Source organism: Pygocentrus nattereri, chromosome 7 (genome assembly GCF_015220715.1).
Source record: "Pygocentrus nattereri isolate fPygNat1 chromosome 7, fPygNat1.pri, whole genome shotgun sequence".
NCBI lineage: Eukaryota > Metazoa > Chordata > Actinopteri > Characiformes > Serrasalmidae > Pygocentrus > Pygocentrus nattereri.
The window spans coordinates 912,501-928,750 of NC_051217.1; the positions used below are offsets into that span (position 1 = coordinate 912,501).

At 42.9% G+C, this 16,250-nt stretch overlaps 1 protein-coding gene across 1 annotated transcript in view; it reads right to left on the reverse strand.

Moving 5' to 3' along the window:
- hydin (HYDIN axonemal central pair apparatus protein) overlaps positions 1 to 16,250 on the reverse strand; it is a 123,358-nt gene that overhangs the window by 3,096 nt on the left and 104,012 nt on the right. Inside the window, exons 68-81 of the mRNA XM_037540214.1 lie at positions 15,932 to 16,153; positions 15,703 to 15,829; positions 14,051 to 14,216; positions 13,690 to 13,837; positions 13,377 to 13,584; positions 12,889 to 13,110; positions 12,555 to 12,724; positions 12,253 to 12,451; positions 11,910 to 12,068; positions 9,095 to 9,375; positions 8,498 to 8,717; positions 6,853 to 7,065; positions 2,851 to 3,014; positions 1,845 to 1,995 (exon numbers count right to left, since the gene is read on the reverse strand). Of these exons, the coding sequence (XP_037396111.1) occupies positions 1,845 to 1,995; positions 2,851 to 3,014; positions 6,853 to 7,065; positions 8,498 to 8,717; positions 9,095 to 9,375; positions 11,910 to 12,068; positions 12,253 to 12,451; positions 12,555 to 12,724; positions 12,889 to 13,110; positions 13,377 to 13,584; positions 13,690 to 13,837; positions 14,051 to 14,216; positions 15,703 to 15,829; positions 15,932 to 16,153 (2,650 nt within the window). The remainder of the gene's footprint in view (positions 1 to 1,844; positions 1,996 to 2,850; positions 3,015 to 6,852; positions 7,066 to 8,497; positions 8,718 to 9,094; positions 9,376 to 11,909; positions 12,069 to 12,252; positions 12,452 to 12,554; positions 12,725 to 12,888; positions 13,111 to 13,376; positions 13,585 to 13,689; positions 13,838 to 14,050; positions 14,217 to 15,702; positions 15,830 to 15,931; positions 16,154 to 16,250) is intronic.

The window sequence follows — 16,250 nt, forward strand, 5'->3', positions numbered from 1 at the left end:
CTCATTTCTAATCTTGTCCAGCCTCGTCACTCCCAACGAAAATCTCAGCATCTTCATCTCCGCCACCTCCAGCTCAGCCTCCTGTCTTTTAGACAGAGCCACAGTCTCCAAACCAGACATCATAGCAGGACGCACTGCTGTCTTGTAGACCTTCCCTTTCACTCTCGCTGCTATCCTTCTGTCACACATCAGCCCTGACACCCGTCTCCACCCACTCCATCCTGCCTGCACCCTCTTCTTCACCTCTTTTCTACACTGTCCATTGCTCTGGATGGTTGACCCAAGATATTTGAAGTCATCCACCTTTACGACCTCTACTCCTTGCATCTTCACCTTTCCACCTGCCTCCCTCTCATTCACACACATGTATTCCGTCTTATCTCTACTGACCTTCATTCCTCTCCTCTCCAGTGCAAACCTCCACCTCTCCAGATTCTCCTCCACCTGCTCTCTACCACCTGCTCTCTGCATACATGTCCTGCACCACCCTAACATACTTTTCAGCTACACCTGACTTCCTCATACAGTACCACAGTTCCTCTCTTGGCACCCCATCATCTGCCTTCTCTAGATCCACAAAGACACAATGCAGCTCCTTCTGACCTTCTCTGTACTTCTCTACCAACACTCTCAACGCAAAAACTGCATCTGTGGTGCTCTTTCTGGGCATGAAACCAAACTGCTGGTCACTGATCTGGACCTCTCGCCTTAGCCTTGCTTCAACAACTCTTTCCCACAGCTTCATGGTGTGGCTCATCAACTTTATACCACTGTAGTTACTGCAGCTCTGCACATCACCCTTGTTCTTAAAAATGGGGACCAGTACACTGCTTCTCCACTCATCAGGCATCCTCTCACTCTCCAGGATTTTGTTAAACAACCTGGTTAAAAAGTCCACTGCCTTCCCTCCTAAACATCTCCATACCTCCACAGGTCTGTCATCTGGACCTACTGCCTTTCCATTCTTCATCCTTTTTAAAGCTGCCCTCACTTCCACCTTACTAATTCTCTGCACTTCCTGATCCACTATCTCTCCCCCCGTTGTCCTCCTCTCTCTCTCTCGTTTTCCTCATTCATTAGTTCTTCAAAGTACTCCTTCCATCTACTCATCATTCTCTGTTCACTCACTAGTACATTTCACTCTCTATCCTTTATCAGCCTAACCTGCTGTACATCCTTTCCAGCTCTATCTCTCTGTTTAGCCAAACAATACAAGTCCTTTACTGCTTCTTTACTGTCCAGCCTCTCATACAGCTCATCATTGGCCTGAGCCTTTGCCTTTGCCACCATTCTTTTCGCTATGCGACCAGCCTCACAGCACTCCTGCCTACTTCCTTCATCTCTCTGGTTATCCCACTTTTTCTTAGCTGCCTTCTTCTTCTGAATGCTCTCCTGGACTTCCTCATTCCACCACCAACTTTCCTCGTCTTCTTTCCTCTGACCAGACGAAACACCCAACACATTCTTGCCAGTTTCTCTCACCACCTTAGCTGTAGGTTCCCAGTCGTCAGGTAGCTCCTCACTGCCCCCAAGGGCCTGTTGCAATTTTCCCCTGAACTGCCTGCAACCATCCTCCTCCTTCAGCTTCCACCATCTAATCTTTGGCTCTGTCTTCACTCTCTTCCTCCTCTTTGTTTCTAATCTCATTCTACAGACAACCACCCTATGCCGCCTTGCTACACTTACCAGCTATCATGACTAATTTGCATAATTCTAACTGGCCGGCTTGCAAGCATTATTAACATATTAATCATTAGCATTTGGAGGTATTACTTAGTATCGATTTAAGCTCCACTAAGTTGTTGATTGAATTAGTACAGAATGTAATGGGGCTTGGCACTTGCTTTGGCATTGTATTGGCCCTCTTTGTAGCTGAAGAAGGAGATTTTGTAGTCCCGTTTGGCCAGCGCAGACACGTCCACGTAATCCAGGCCCTTCAGGGAGACGGTGTTGTCTGGTCGTTCAGGCTTAATCACCTCCACTACGGCACGGAACCTGCACAGCAGGGGTACAGTGTACATTACACAACAGTCAGAATTGCCAGTTAAACAGTGTTGTGAGATTCTTCACCTTGACCGAAGAGCAATCACAGTAATTATCCGAGATAATCCCTATGAGGCAAGAGTCATATTAAATTATGAGGATTTTTAATACAGTGAGTAAGGGTGTGTGTGCCAAACCTAGGCCTTCAGTCTGGTCCAAAGTCAGTCAAAGAAATAGTATAAATAACAGTATATTAGCACTAAGCTGATCTTTTTATTCATATGAACCTCTTTTTGGCGGTTCTAGATTAAATACAGACATTTGAAGCTTGTAAAAAATGTATGTATATTTTATCTTCTAGCAGCAGTATTACAGTGACTTTACAAGACAAAAAGTCCTGGCACAGAGCTGCTGCTGCTGCTGCTGCTTTCCATTTCTAACTTCTGAGTGCAACCTGGTTAGACTCGCATTCAGAGTTATTGATGTATCTATTGATGTACTTTAAAGATGGCCCTAAATAACATTTTGTCATTAATTTGATTTTGCGTATTATGTCGATAGTTGTTCTAAACTTCAGCTCCTGAAGTCATAACCAATTGCAGAGCTCCCTTGGTGGTATCTACCTGGATGCCATGAAGAAAAAAATCCTGATTCAACAATTTGGGCTGATTAGACAAGATTTTTTCCCTACATGCTCCCAACCAAACTGAACAAAGAAATAGGGGTATTTCTACAACATCTGCAGAGTTCAGATAGCGTCATGATTTAATTAAAAGAAATGAACTAAGAATTTTTTTATTTCTCAAATTGTTGGACCTGCTCTGAAGGACTAGAAGGTCCCAGTGGCTCCAGATTGGAGTGTAATACCTTTGTGGTTTGGGCAGCCAGTTCTGAACAGGCAGTATCTCTGTGTATGGCGTCTTGCAGGGCACCTCACGGCTGATAGTGCCCACTGCTTTAGGTGGTTCGGCCACGCCCTGCAGGGTGTAGAGCATGCCTGAGCCATCGGGGAAAGAGAAGAAGACAGAGCCCTGGACCAGACACAAAGACAGACATTAAAAAATATCACAGAAATACATAAAAGAGGCCACGCATTATCATAACAATTAGTGTTTCAAAAGCTCCTTGCCCCTGAAAAACTATTTTTAAACTTGTTTTTATGTTTTATTTAAATTTTGTTGAACATTAAATGAGCTTTTACATTTGAAAGCCCTGTTTTTTTTATTTATTTTTCAATATAAATACAAAATAAAACATTTAAAGACAAAAGCAACAACTACAAAATACGGCCTTATAATCGTGAACCCATATGCAAATAAAATAACATGAAAGGAAAAATAAAGAAATAAAAATAACTAAATTATTTAATTAAATAACATTTTTTAAAAAGGGGGGGGGGGGTATTGTGACCTGAAAAAGGTGATGAAAGGTGACCAGCACCTATAAAATTTGTCCACTGAACCCCTCAAACTAAACTTGATCTTCTCGAGGCGCAAAAAGAAAACAACATCTCTGAGCCAGAGGGAACGAGAGGGAGGAGAGCGAGACTTCCAGCTGATAAGAATTCCTCGCCTTGCCAATAACAGAGCGAAAGCAACAGTTTCCAATTCTCGGGAATTCAGCCGGGGAGTGCCGATGTAAATACTGATGATAGCTAGTGGAGGGCAGGGACTCAGGTGTTTATTAAAGAGTAGAGTACACAAAGTCCCAGGACCTCCCCAATTTGTGACAAGACCAAAACATGAGAGAGGGTCGCCGGGTCCTCGGCGCAGCGAGGACAGGTCGGCTTAACCTCAGGATAAACTTGTGCTAATTTAGCATTGCATGACTTTCAGTTGCGATATGTTGAGCCTTGCACAAGAGGATGAAGAGTTAACTCCAGCCAAAGCTCCAGTGCACCATCTTTCCTCCAACTCAAGATCTAACTCCGCTTCCCGTTTAGTCTTGGCCTCAGAAAGCTTTGTTTTATTTAAGTCTTATTTTAAAAAATAGAAATAAGCTTTCCCTCAGTTTTCACAGTAAAAGTCCTCCCAGGGGAGAGCTGGGGACATTCCGGAAACATGGGACAAAGGGATTGTGCACAGTGACGAACTTGGAAAAATCTAAAAAGGTCTGTTCTAGGGAGCCTAAATTTGAAAACTACTGAGGAGAAACTGCTGTGTCATCACAGAGATTCTTAAAGGTGGTGATACCTCTCCTCTCCCAACTTATTTAAGCCTGCCACCCTGGACTCTAGATTTTTACATATTGGACTTGAAATAGACGCCTCAGTAAAATGAAACATTCTGCGAAACTGGGTCCTGATCTTCAGCGTAGACACAACTAACGGATTCGAGGAGAAATGAGAGGGAAGTATGGGAAGAGAGGAATAAACCAAGGTGTGAATAGAAGATGAGTGACAGGAAAGGGATTCCATAATACACCATGCAGCCTCTGGGTTTTTAAACTAAAATGACATTTTTTGTATGTTGGCTGCAAAGTAGTAATACATAAAATTAGGGAGGGCCAAGCCACCAGAAGAACAGGCACACTGAAGAATTCCTTTCCTGATACGGGAGACACGGCCACCCCAAATAAACCCAGTGACAGCCTTATCTATAGAAACAAAAAAGGATTTGGGGAGAAAAATAAGAAGACATTGAAATAAAAATGAAAATTTAGGAAGGTCATTCATCTTAATGCACTGTACCCCACCTGCTAGAGAGAGGGGAAGGCTACTCCACCTCTGGGGGTCACTGCACATTTTAATAAGTAGAGGGGAGAAATTAGCATCCTGAATAAGTGATATTTTGCGAGTGATATTAACACCTAGATATTTAAATCCATCAGGTACCAGCCTAAAGGGGTCAATCAAGAGATCGTCCGCATAGAGGGAAACTCTATTTTCAATTCTATACTTTGTGAGTCCTTGTATACCAGGAGCAGTTTTAAGAGCGATTGAAAGAGGTTCTACGGCAACAGCAAATAGTAAGGGGGATAGGGGACACCTTGGCACGTACCTCTTTGCAAAGAAAAATAATCAGAATATACAGAGTTTGGATTGCAACCTATCCATAAAATCAGCATCATCCCAGTTTGGTGCATATGTTTTAACTAACACCACCAGAGTTTGAAAAAGTGAGCCTGCTACAATAATATATCTACCATACTGGTCAGATATGATATTGGAAGGCATTGGAAATGTATTCTTTTATTAATCAATATTGCTACTCCTCTAGATCTACTACTATAGCTAGAGTGAAATACTTGGTTAACCTAGGCCTTACGGAGTTCGGTATGCTCAAATCTGGAGAGGTGGCTTTCTTGGAGAAATATTATATCCGCATTCAGAGATCTTTATCTTTAAGCCTTTATAGCTTTAATTCAAGACTGCAGGCCCCTGATATTCCAGGAAATAAGTCTAACCGCATCACTTAAATTGAAATCCATTGTTTAAATGATAAGAAGAGACAGATAGATGATGCGTTAGAAAGCATAGGTGTATAATGCCTCTCTCTGGCATCTCTGCCGAGCTGATCAGCTGCCCATCCTGTGCGCCTGATGCTGTTGCCTCTACTGCCTTGATTGGTGCCCCTGCTCACCAGCCTTCTGGACCGGTTTGACCACCACTGAGCTTCTTGCTGTACAGCGCTGTGCAGTCCTCACCCTCAGATCTTTCTTTTCCCACTTTACTATAAAACTTCATACTAATAATGTTTGCTGTCTGGTGTCGACCGCAGGAGGATGGGTTCCCCTTGTGAGTCTTGGTTCCTCTCAAAGTTTCTTCCTCTTTTAGGGAGTTTTTCCTTGCCACCGTCGCCGCTGGCGACGCTCATGGGGGCTCGGACCCGGATTTTCTTTCTTCTTTTCTCTTCTCTCTGTAATACTGATTGTTCTGTAAAGCTGCTTTGTGACACCACCTGTTGTAAAAAGCGCTATATAAATAAATTTTGCTTGCTTGCTTGCTAATGTAGACAAAGGCTGAAAGCATGGCGACCTCGAGAGGGAAGAGAAAGTGACTTTGGGGAGGGAACACACTGAATAAATAAATAAACAATTTAAACAAACAAATAAATAAATAAACAAACACCGCACAAACACGACAACGCACCCCGTCCCAATGAGGAAACCACAGCCCTCTGAACAATAAACCCACCATGAATGTACTTCCAGTGAACACTTCTCAAAAAACACGTCAAGCACGTACTTATTAAATGCGCCGTCACCCCTGAAGATGCTAACACACATTCCTATACAATGGGAAAGTTATCAGAGAGGCCAAGCCTGCATACTATATACATGGAATATGTAAGAAGAAAAAACAAAAAGTGAAAGTTATAATGTAAATAACATAGAAGGATCTGTACGTGCACAATCAATCTGAAAATAATCGTAATTGAAAAAATGAAAGAAATGTACCTGAAAGCCGTTTTATACTTATTAGCTTAGGTCTTGCTGTCTGTCTCACACACACTTTGGAATTCCTTCCAAAACACAATATGTCCAAAAGTATCACCATATAATTAGTGAGTTTAGCTACTTTAAGATGTTCTACTGCGCACATGCAGCTTGTGTACCTTCATAAAAAAAGCATTGCTCTGGAGCAGCCACTCACGAGCCGAAGGTCACCACGGCCAATGCCACGTGTTAGTCTAAGGCCCCCAGTGTTGTGCTGTGGAGCAGTGGCACTGCATTCTGTGCGGTAAGGAGCTCCATCCAACACACTGTTGATGAGTTGGAGTTGGGTTTATGAACTATAAGCATTCCCAGAAGAGTAGAGGGAGAACTAGTCTACAAACGTTTGGACATATAATGTTTACTCTTAGATTCCTCAGTCTGAAAGAAGCAAAATATCAAAGATGGGCTGATGACTGGTGGGGAGAGATTTACCACATGCTTTTTGCCATCTGTAGTCATGACCAAGGGTTTGTAAGTGATCTCATAGGCCTTGTTCTGCTGGTAGGGCTCAATGGCAAAGGAGGGCGAGGCACTCCAGTATTCACCCTCAATTACTGGCTTCAAGCTCCAGTGCTGGTTCGTACGGTTAGACAGGCTAAGAGACTGAGTGCACTGGCTGCGTACCTGACACACAAAGTTTACCACCTGCAGGGAAGAGAAAGAAAGATATAAGCTCAACGAACAGTAATGTTGCAGCTCCAGGATTTCACTTCATATTTTATGTTGTTGATAAGTTAAGCTGGGCATGCACTACATGACTAAATTAATCTCAACAGAGAGTATCATGCCCATAACATCCGTCTTACTGGTCTTAACAGAATTTCTTGTTGTGGGTGTCACACATAGTGAGTTTCAGCTACAAAAAGCATTCAAAATCCCAGATCCCTCATCATCACGATACAGTAAAGTCTGGACTGGACATGTCTATACTTTCATGTAAAGTGAGGATGAATTTGTGATTGAAAAACAAAGAGAGCTGAAGGACTATTTTACCACAAACTGGCAGCTGGCTTGAAAATGACTTGTAAGAAAGACTTGTTTTTGCCTATATTTAACAAGCAGAATCCGCTGCACATGCAGCTCGCAAACGTGACTCTTTGCCTTCTTCCTCCACTTTTCTAGTTCTCTCACTGGCTGTTGTCTGAGATACTTTTTCAGTCTGCCTTGCTGACCTCACGCTGCATCATAACACACTAGTAACATTTTTGACCAGCTCACAGTCCAGAGCTCAACTGGAAGACTGAAGTTTATCTTGTTTGCCTCACTCTACCGGATCATCCACGTCCTCAATCGAACACCTGACTGGGAATATTGTTTCAGATTGTCAAAATTTGTTGGAAGGGACAAATTGGGATTAAAATCCAAGTTACAAATCATGTAGTGTAGGTCCAGCTTTAGATCAGTGCTCTGAAAGACTGGTTATGACCCACATCAAAGCCAACACTGATGTCACCGGGGATCCACACCAGTACGTGTACCGGAAAAAACGATCCACAGAGGATGCCATCTCCTCTGTGGTCCACACTGCCCTCATCCACCTGGAGAGTAAGGATTCTTACGTCTGGATGCTTTTTGTGGATTTCACATTGGCCTTTAACACCATGATTCCCCAGATCCTGGCTTACAAACTACATACACTTGGACTGAGCACCTCTCTCTGCAATTGGGTCCTGGACTTCCTGACTAACAGGCCGCAGTCTGTGAGGATCCACAACATCTCCTCCTCCACCATCATCCTCAGTCACTTTATACATTATCAGTATTAAGATATACTCGTTCTACCTCGTACTCATGCTGCTGGGTTTCATGCTGCTGTTGTTTGCACCTTACTATTTATTGTTTATTGTTACTTTTGTTCTTGGGAGTTAACTGGGACCTTGAGTTCACTATTTCATTCCACCTCATGTACCACGTGTGACGCGGATGACAATAAAGCCTTATCTTATCTTATAAAAAAGACCAAACATGTTACATTAAAATAATTATATTTATGCAATAATCACAATCTATCTGCATAAATAAGCGAAACAGCATTCACTATCAACACATGTTGATTAGCTTGGGGCAAGAGTCTCACCTGATTGGCAACTGGTGGGGCGATGCAAGAGCCAGCCAGGGTGAGGGTCACAGGCTTGCCTCCTTCAATGGAGCAGCAGAGGTTATCATAACGCACATCCTGCCTCACCTCTACAGGAGCAAAGGTCACCTCCAAAGGTACCTCCATTCCTGGAGAGATATAGCCCTCAGCAGGAGAGATGCTGAAGCCCAGAGCAAAACACTTCATATCCCATCGGAACCTGGTTTAAACACAAACACATCAGTTTTAAAATAATGGGCAGCCCAATCCACGGCGCCCGGGGAGCAGTTGGGGGTTAGGTGTCTTGCTCAAGGACACCTCAGTCATGAACTGTCAGCACTGGGGATCAAACCAGCAACCTTCCGGTCACAGGGCCAGTTCCCTGACCTCCAGCCCACGACTGCCTCCAATAAAATGGGTATATGACAAAATAATAATATGAACATTCAGTGAATCAATAAAATAATTATATGGACTAAAAATGTAATAATATTAGCATGGTGAATAAAAAGAATAGTATTCAATATTCCTCTAAAGCAAGTGAACCTTCAGAGCACATGTAGAAAAGCTGACATGTGCATGTATGCGTGTACGTACTTAGCCCCGATGTCACCCGTGTTCTGTAGGACAATGCGGCGTGTGGCTTGGCAGCGCTGGGCTACAGCCCCAAAGGCCACATAGTCCTGGTCCAGTGTGACCTCCATGCCCTGGCAGCAGCCCTGCAGCACCAGCAGGGGGCTCACAGTGCCTAAACACTTCAGCTGCAGCTGCTCACTGAAAGGAGTCATGCGCTGCTGAGGAGTGAAGACCACCTCCACCACACATCTCCCCCCTCCACCCTGCAGGCTCACCTCCCGATCCGGACGCAGGGACAGAACCTGGAGATTGTAAAACATGTTAAGGTATATATAGTCTCCACTGCAGGAACTTCCCAGGAACCAGTAACTTTTAGGTATATTTCTATCAGCCTAACCAAACAAATTTTAGTTCCTGAGCTGTGACCCCGAAGTAGTATTGGAGTGGAGCTGGGGCAGGTGATATGATAATATGATAAAGGACATCACAGCACTTTGTCAGTACTTACATTACGTAATGTCAGTACTTCAAGAACAACTGATTACATATTTCATTTCAAAGACAGCATCTGTTCTATTTAACTGGATTTAGGGCAGCACAGTGTTAAACGTTGAGCAAAATCATTGCACTCATAGTTTTGATAGTATTTTTTTGCTACTTTTTGCTACTGGGTTTTTTTTTTTGCTTCTATTCTAACCTCAGAAAATTGAAACATCATGATGCAAATATTGTGTGTTGTGAAAATGTCTTGAAATATTGTGATATTATATTTTTGCCATATAGCCCAACCCTAAAGTGGAGCCTGCTGTACTGAACGTTGCTGATTAAACTTCAGAGCCTGGATAGTGGCAGAGCAAGCGAGAAAGGATAACTAGTGGTTAAAATCGAAAACCAGAATATAGAAGGAAACATGCACAGTTTAAGATTTTAAACATTTTTATTTCTACAATTCATTTCATTTCTAAAATTTATTTATACAATTTCAAGTTTTACACAAGATTTTTATTTTTTTATTGTTTAAATACTGGAGCACTGAGATGTTGACAAAAATATTACTATTTATTGGTTTTGCCAGATCCCGCGACTGATGGAGAAGCGGCTTGGAAAATGGATGGATGGATGGATGGATGGATGGGTTTTGCCAGGTATACATTTTTGGTCATGTTTTGCAAACTAAAATTTATAAGTTACAGTATCTGTAAAATATATTCAGGATGTTCTGTGCATGTACAAAAACAGTGAACAAATATGTTCATTGATATTACTCAACTGATAGAATTTAAAGAAAATACACTATATTGCCAAAAGTATTCGCTCGTCTGCCTTCACACGCATATGAACTTGAGTGAGATCCCACTCTTAATCCATAGGGTTTAATATGATGTCGGCCCACCCTTTGCAGCTATAACAGTTTCAACTCTTCTGGGAAGGCTTTCCACAAGGGTTGGGAGTGTGTTTATGGGAATTTTCTCCTTCCAGAAGCACATTTGTGAGGTCAGACACTGGTGTTGGTCGAGAAGGCCTGGCTCACAGTCTCCGCTCTAATTCATCCCAAAGGTGTTTTGCCAGGTTGAGCTCAGGACTCTGTGCAGGCCAGTCAAGTTCTTCCACACCAAACTGGATCATCCACGTCTTTATGGACCTACATGCATGAAATTGTTCAAAATCTCTTGGTGCTGAAGCTTTAAGAGTTCCTTTCACTGGAACTAAGGGGCCGAGCCCAACTCCTGAAAAACACCCCCACACCATGATCCCCCCTCCACCAAACTTTACACTCAGCACAATGCAGTCACACAAGTACCGTCTCCTGGCAACCGCCAAACTCAGACTCATCCATCGGATTTCCAGACGGAGAAGCGTGATTGGTCACTCCAGAGAACACGTCTCCACTGCTCTAGAGTCCAGTGGTGGCGCTTTACTCCACTGCATTCCACGCTTTGCACTGCGCTTGGTGATGTAAGGCTTGGATGCAGCTGCTCGGCCATGGAAACCCATTCCATGAAGCTCTCTACGCTGTTCTTGAGCTGATCTGAAGGCCACATGAAGTGTGGAGGTCTGTAGTGATGGACTCTGCAGAAAGTTGGTGACCTCTGCGCACTATGCCCCTCAGCACCACCCCGCGCTGACATTCGACGTGGCCGACCACTTCGTGGCTGAGTTGCTGTCGTTCCCAATCGCTTCCACTTTGCTGTAATACCACTAACAGCTAGCTAGAATATTTAGTAGCGAGGAAATTTCATGACTGCATTTGTTGCACAGGTGGCGTCCGATCACAGTACCATGCTGGAATTCACTGAGCTTGTTTGTAGAAGCAGTCTGCAGGCCTAGGTGCTGGGTTTTATACCCCTGTGTATAAACACCTTCGGAACACCTGAATTCAATGATTTGGATGGGGGAGTGAATACTTTTGGAAATATAGTGTACAGGTCTGATAAAATTAGAAGCCAAATTTTCATTTGTAAATTTACAGTAAATTACTAGCTACTGAGTTACTAGCTAGTTTTACAGTTCTGTGAAAATACAAGACATTTTTGTTATACAAGTGACTGCGGAGTAACTGTATACAGTTATATTTAATGTTAATGTTAATAAAGTACAAGAAATTACTGTGAAAAGTAATGTAAGTGGTAGCCAGCAGTTTACTGTAAATTTACAGTGAAATTTCTTACAGTGCAGTTTTTACCACTTGCATATTTGTTATGTTTCTGCACATTTGCCTCGTGTTAAAATTACATAACTGCCACACAGCCTGTGGAAATGCATTTGTAGTGATGCTGTACGTCACACAAAGCAAAGAAGGAATGCATGTGTGCATGTATGTGTGTATGTGTCATACCCTAGAGTCCAACAGAGCGCGTGCCGAGGGCGTGAACAGGAGAGAGAAGGTCAGCGATGAGTGACTGTTGTTGATCAAAGGGATTAGTTTTTTGCTCTTTTGGCCCACCTGCAGGGCTCCCAGCTTCACAACCTTGTGTTTTGGATCCTCAACATCAATCTAAGAAAGACAGACACAGACAGACCATAGGGTCAGAGAGTTGATCCTTCAAGAGTATTTAGGAATGCAACCTTTTACAAGCAGATCAGACTGTATTGTGCACAAGGCCATGAAGTTCATTCAACCCAGATAAAAGATGCAGGATGAAACGAGGGCCTTTTACAGTGCATCAAAGATTCCTCACCTTCATCTCGATTCCTTGCCCCAGGATTTCCACTAACTGCTTGGCACACTCGTTGATTTCAAAGACCACCTTCTCGTGGTAGCGCACAGTTTCTCTGGGGTAGAATGTGAAAAGCACCTCCATGCAACCACCTGGGGGTAGCACCTCAGGAGTGAAGCTCACTTCCAGAAAAGGGGTGGAAGAGTATAAGCAGTCCACACTGAAAAATGAAGAATATGTCATTAAAAATATGAATGCTGCAACAAAAAATGGCCAATAATAACTACAAATTGCACCTTAAACTGGACCTTCAAATTCTCTACCTGATTCCTCTCTGCCCTTTATTCCTGATGAGCAGTGTGTGTGTTGCAGGTACCATGCCGGCAGAGTAGACGAAATTCGCTCCGAAGTTGAACTTAAGGAAAGAAAACTCCAGGCCTGGGGCAACGGCTGAACCCAGCAAAGAACAATGAAAAACTGGGCCATTCTTTACCTACAGAGGAAAAGCAAAAGCATGATCAAAAGATACAGCCCAGCATAGACAATGTGAAAAAAAGACATAGAAGAGAGGTGTAAAAGAAACCAAACCGAAAGTAAGAAAAAGAGAAAGACGAATGGGAGAAGGAGAGAAGGAGTGCGAGAAACAGAGACAACCACCTTGACTGAGAAGCCCATGCCTTTGAGATTGCATTTCTGCAGGGGAAAGAAGCTGAGGCTGCAGCGATTATGTCCTCCCGCAGGCACCACAGCCGTTCTCGGCTCCACCTGCAGGTGACGCTGCAGTTCTGCGGGCCCTGTTAGCTCATACTGCAGGTCCAAGATGATCTTCCCGGGGTTGGACACCACAAAGGCACAGGTGGACTTATCACTTAGCTCCACCTGTCCAAAAGGAACAAACAAAATAGAGGCGAAAAGCTTTCCACAACAGATGGCTTCTTCAAAGCATCTAAATGGAAATCAGGCAAACTGTGTGCCAAGACACACTGATTAAAGACAGTAAAAAATGCTTTAAACAATGTGTGCAGTGCAGGCTCAGATCAGTTTACAGGGAAATTGCTATCCATAATGCTTGTTCGTTTCATTGTTTCGACCACTATGGACTTTTATCAGATTAACCTCAGAGACCTCTATCTTCCATAGCTCACCACTTTAAAGTCCACAAGATGAACGTCAGTAGGGGAAAGCTCAGTGAAGGCTCCCTCTGGACTCTCATACTGCACACAGGTGTTCATGCTATAGCACTCTGCTTTCACATTCAGGGTGAGTGGCTGAGCCTTCCCTCTGACCGCTATGAGAAGATTAAACACCACGGGTCCTTCTTGCATGGGCATGAATGATATGACAAGGTGAAGCCTGCCAGACAAACATTCATATACATATTCAATGCAGCATCCTTCTTAAACATTGTTTTCATCAAAACTAAACTATTAGTGGCAGATCTGTGTTTCAGCAACTCACTTGTCTTTAGGAGGTATCGTCCCTTGCATGGGCTCCAGCAGCAGGCTGTCTCTGAAGGCTTCCGAATGGCGAGAAGCTTCCTCAATGGAGAAGTTGAAGGGTCTGTCTTCTGCATTCACCACATACACAGTTTTACGGATCTCATGACCTGCACGCACACACAAACATGCTTAACAATGACTCTCATTCTCATTCTAATCTCACGTGGAGATGCTGCTATACTAATCAGAAAGATCTTCTTTGCCATGTGGTTGTTATTTGTACTCTTCTTCAATACCACAAATCTTTAGGATCTAACTTCTTCATATGTGTTTTCTAGTTCAACTTCCACACCAAGGTTGACACTTAATTGGCATCTCACCGATAAGAAGGCTGCCCAGATTAAGGTGAGCATGATCAATGTACACAATTGGTTCACTGGCAGTGCCCACCAGCAGAAAGGGCACTGACAGCTTATGCTCTGGGATTAAGAAGGTCCAGAAGGACTCCACCAGATCCAGCTCCTTGGCCTGGAATTTAAATGAAACCTGGAGGAGAATATTAACGAAAGATCATTATTGTGAAAACCAGCATTAAGAGGATTGCTTGAATAAATTAAAGGCAGATGTGTTTAACTAAACACAATACATAGCTAAAATACAAGGAGAAACCCCCCAAAAAAACGATGTAAATTATCTGTGTTCTGACCGGCTGCTCTCTATATAGCAGTCTATATGCCCTTTTATATTGTGAAAAAGAAATACAACTGGTTTGTTTAATTATAATTGACAGTTCAAATTAAAAGGTGAGGCAAACTAAAGATGAGGCTAAGGTATAGAATGTCAGCTTTTTGTTCTATTGTATTTTTTTTATCCACAGATTAAATCATGTTGGAACTTTAATACAAATATATATAGCACATATAAATGTATCTACAAACATCTGTGAAAATATAAGTTAAATAATAAGTTGACTCACTATTTGGTAGCACGTAACATGTAGGACCTACTGATATCCCCAGTTGGTTAGAGTCTTAAGAGCAGCCCCCCAGCTGTTTCTGGTTTTGGGGGTCTTCTGACTTCATTGATCTTGATGATCATATATATTGCTGCACTATGAATTTCCTTCCGGTCTTCAGACGTTTTAGCATGAGAACAACAAAACCTGTGAAGCAGTTCCAGAGAGGCCATACATGTCTATGACCCCACTGAGCCGTTAGGACCATGTTTAGGACCATTTGTAGTCTTTCTCCTCTGATGAACGTTTAAACGGTCTGGTTTTAGTTCTACAAGGGTCTTTTGTCTAATAAAACTCTTTTGGTTCACTTCTTTGCGAACTGGAAGTGTACATCATTCAGTGTAGCTTCTGTGATATCTTCTCAAAATCATCTGTGAATGATAACTCTTCCCACCCTACTCTCTGCAGATTGTCTGCGATTTCATTGGCTGTTATTTTGGATTTTGTTCTTTGTTTTTTTTAATAATCTTACACTCATGGTTTTGCATTTCCCAACTGTGCGGCAAAGCTTTCAATCATCTCTTCCAAATGACTTGCTTTTCCATCATAGGCATACAAGCAATCCTGCACCATGCACAACCCTTTCATTTATAGGTGTGCAATGAAAAGAACATCAAACACATGTGATCAGAAACACGTCATCCACTTGTGCCAATACTTATGCTCAGCTGAAGGTGGAGATCAACCCACCATATAACATTGTTCTGAGAATATTTAAGCTGTATGAAAAAAACTGTCCAGGAATACAAGCTGATACTCTGTACTTTAGCCTGATGTTCATCTTTTGATCTGCATCTGCAACAAACATTTCATAAATATGCAACATCGCTATGAGTGTTGCAAAGCACTGCTCATGTGAATGAAAATGATTGTGGCCCCTTGTGGAGAATTTTGCTTGCTAAACGTGTGTGAGCAGATAAGTCACAGGCCAGGTCCATGAGGGCTTCACATCTATAAATACCCAAACTTACTTCACTGTCCTAACACTTGATGCTCCATTGTGTTACACACCCCTACCTCCAACTTCTTGCCAGGCTCAATGGTGTCCTTTGGTGTAAGGCAGGTAAAAGGTTTAGCTTCTAAATCTTCACATCGCCATAAGAAGGAATATGGCTTGTTGGTGGGATTCACAATACTGAACTCCCTGAGATGAAAATGAAGCATGAGAATTAAGCCCACAGTTGCCACCTCCAAGCAGAACCTGACTTATCAAAGCATTATATAACAGATATGAATGATGTCTCACCTGCAGATAACTGTGCCAACCCCTACGGATGTAAACTCTATGACTTTAGTGTTGGGATCCAGGGTGGCCCTGAGTGGGGCTCCATGGGGGTCACAGAGCTCAGGGTTGCGTCTGATGCCACTGAGGTAATCTGAGCTTTTCAGGTGGAAATGGCAGTAAGGAAGCACGCTGCGGCCACTCAGGACAATCACAGGACCTCGTTTGTCCTTCAGGTTGGGGATGCTAGCAGCACAAATCAATTTGCATTGTTACATATAGAAGGTACCACAGGCCCTACCAGTACTGGAAACTGTACTACTGTAACGAATTAGGCTAATAG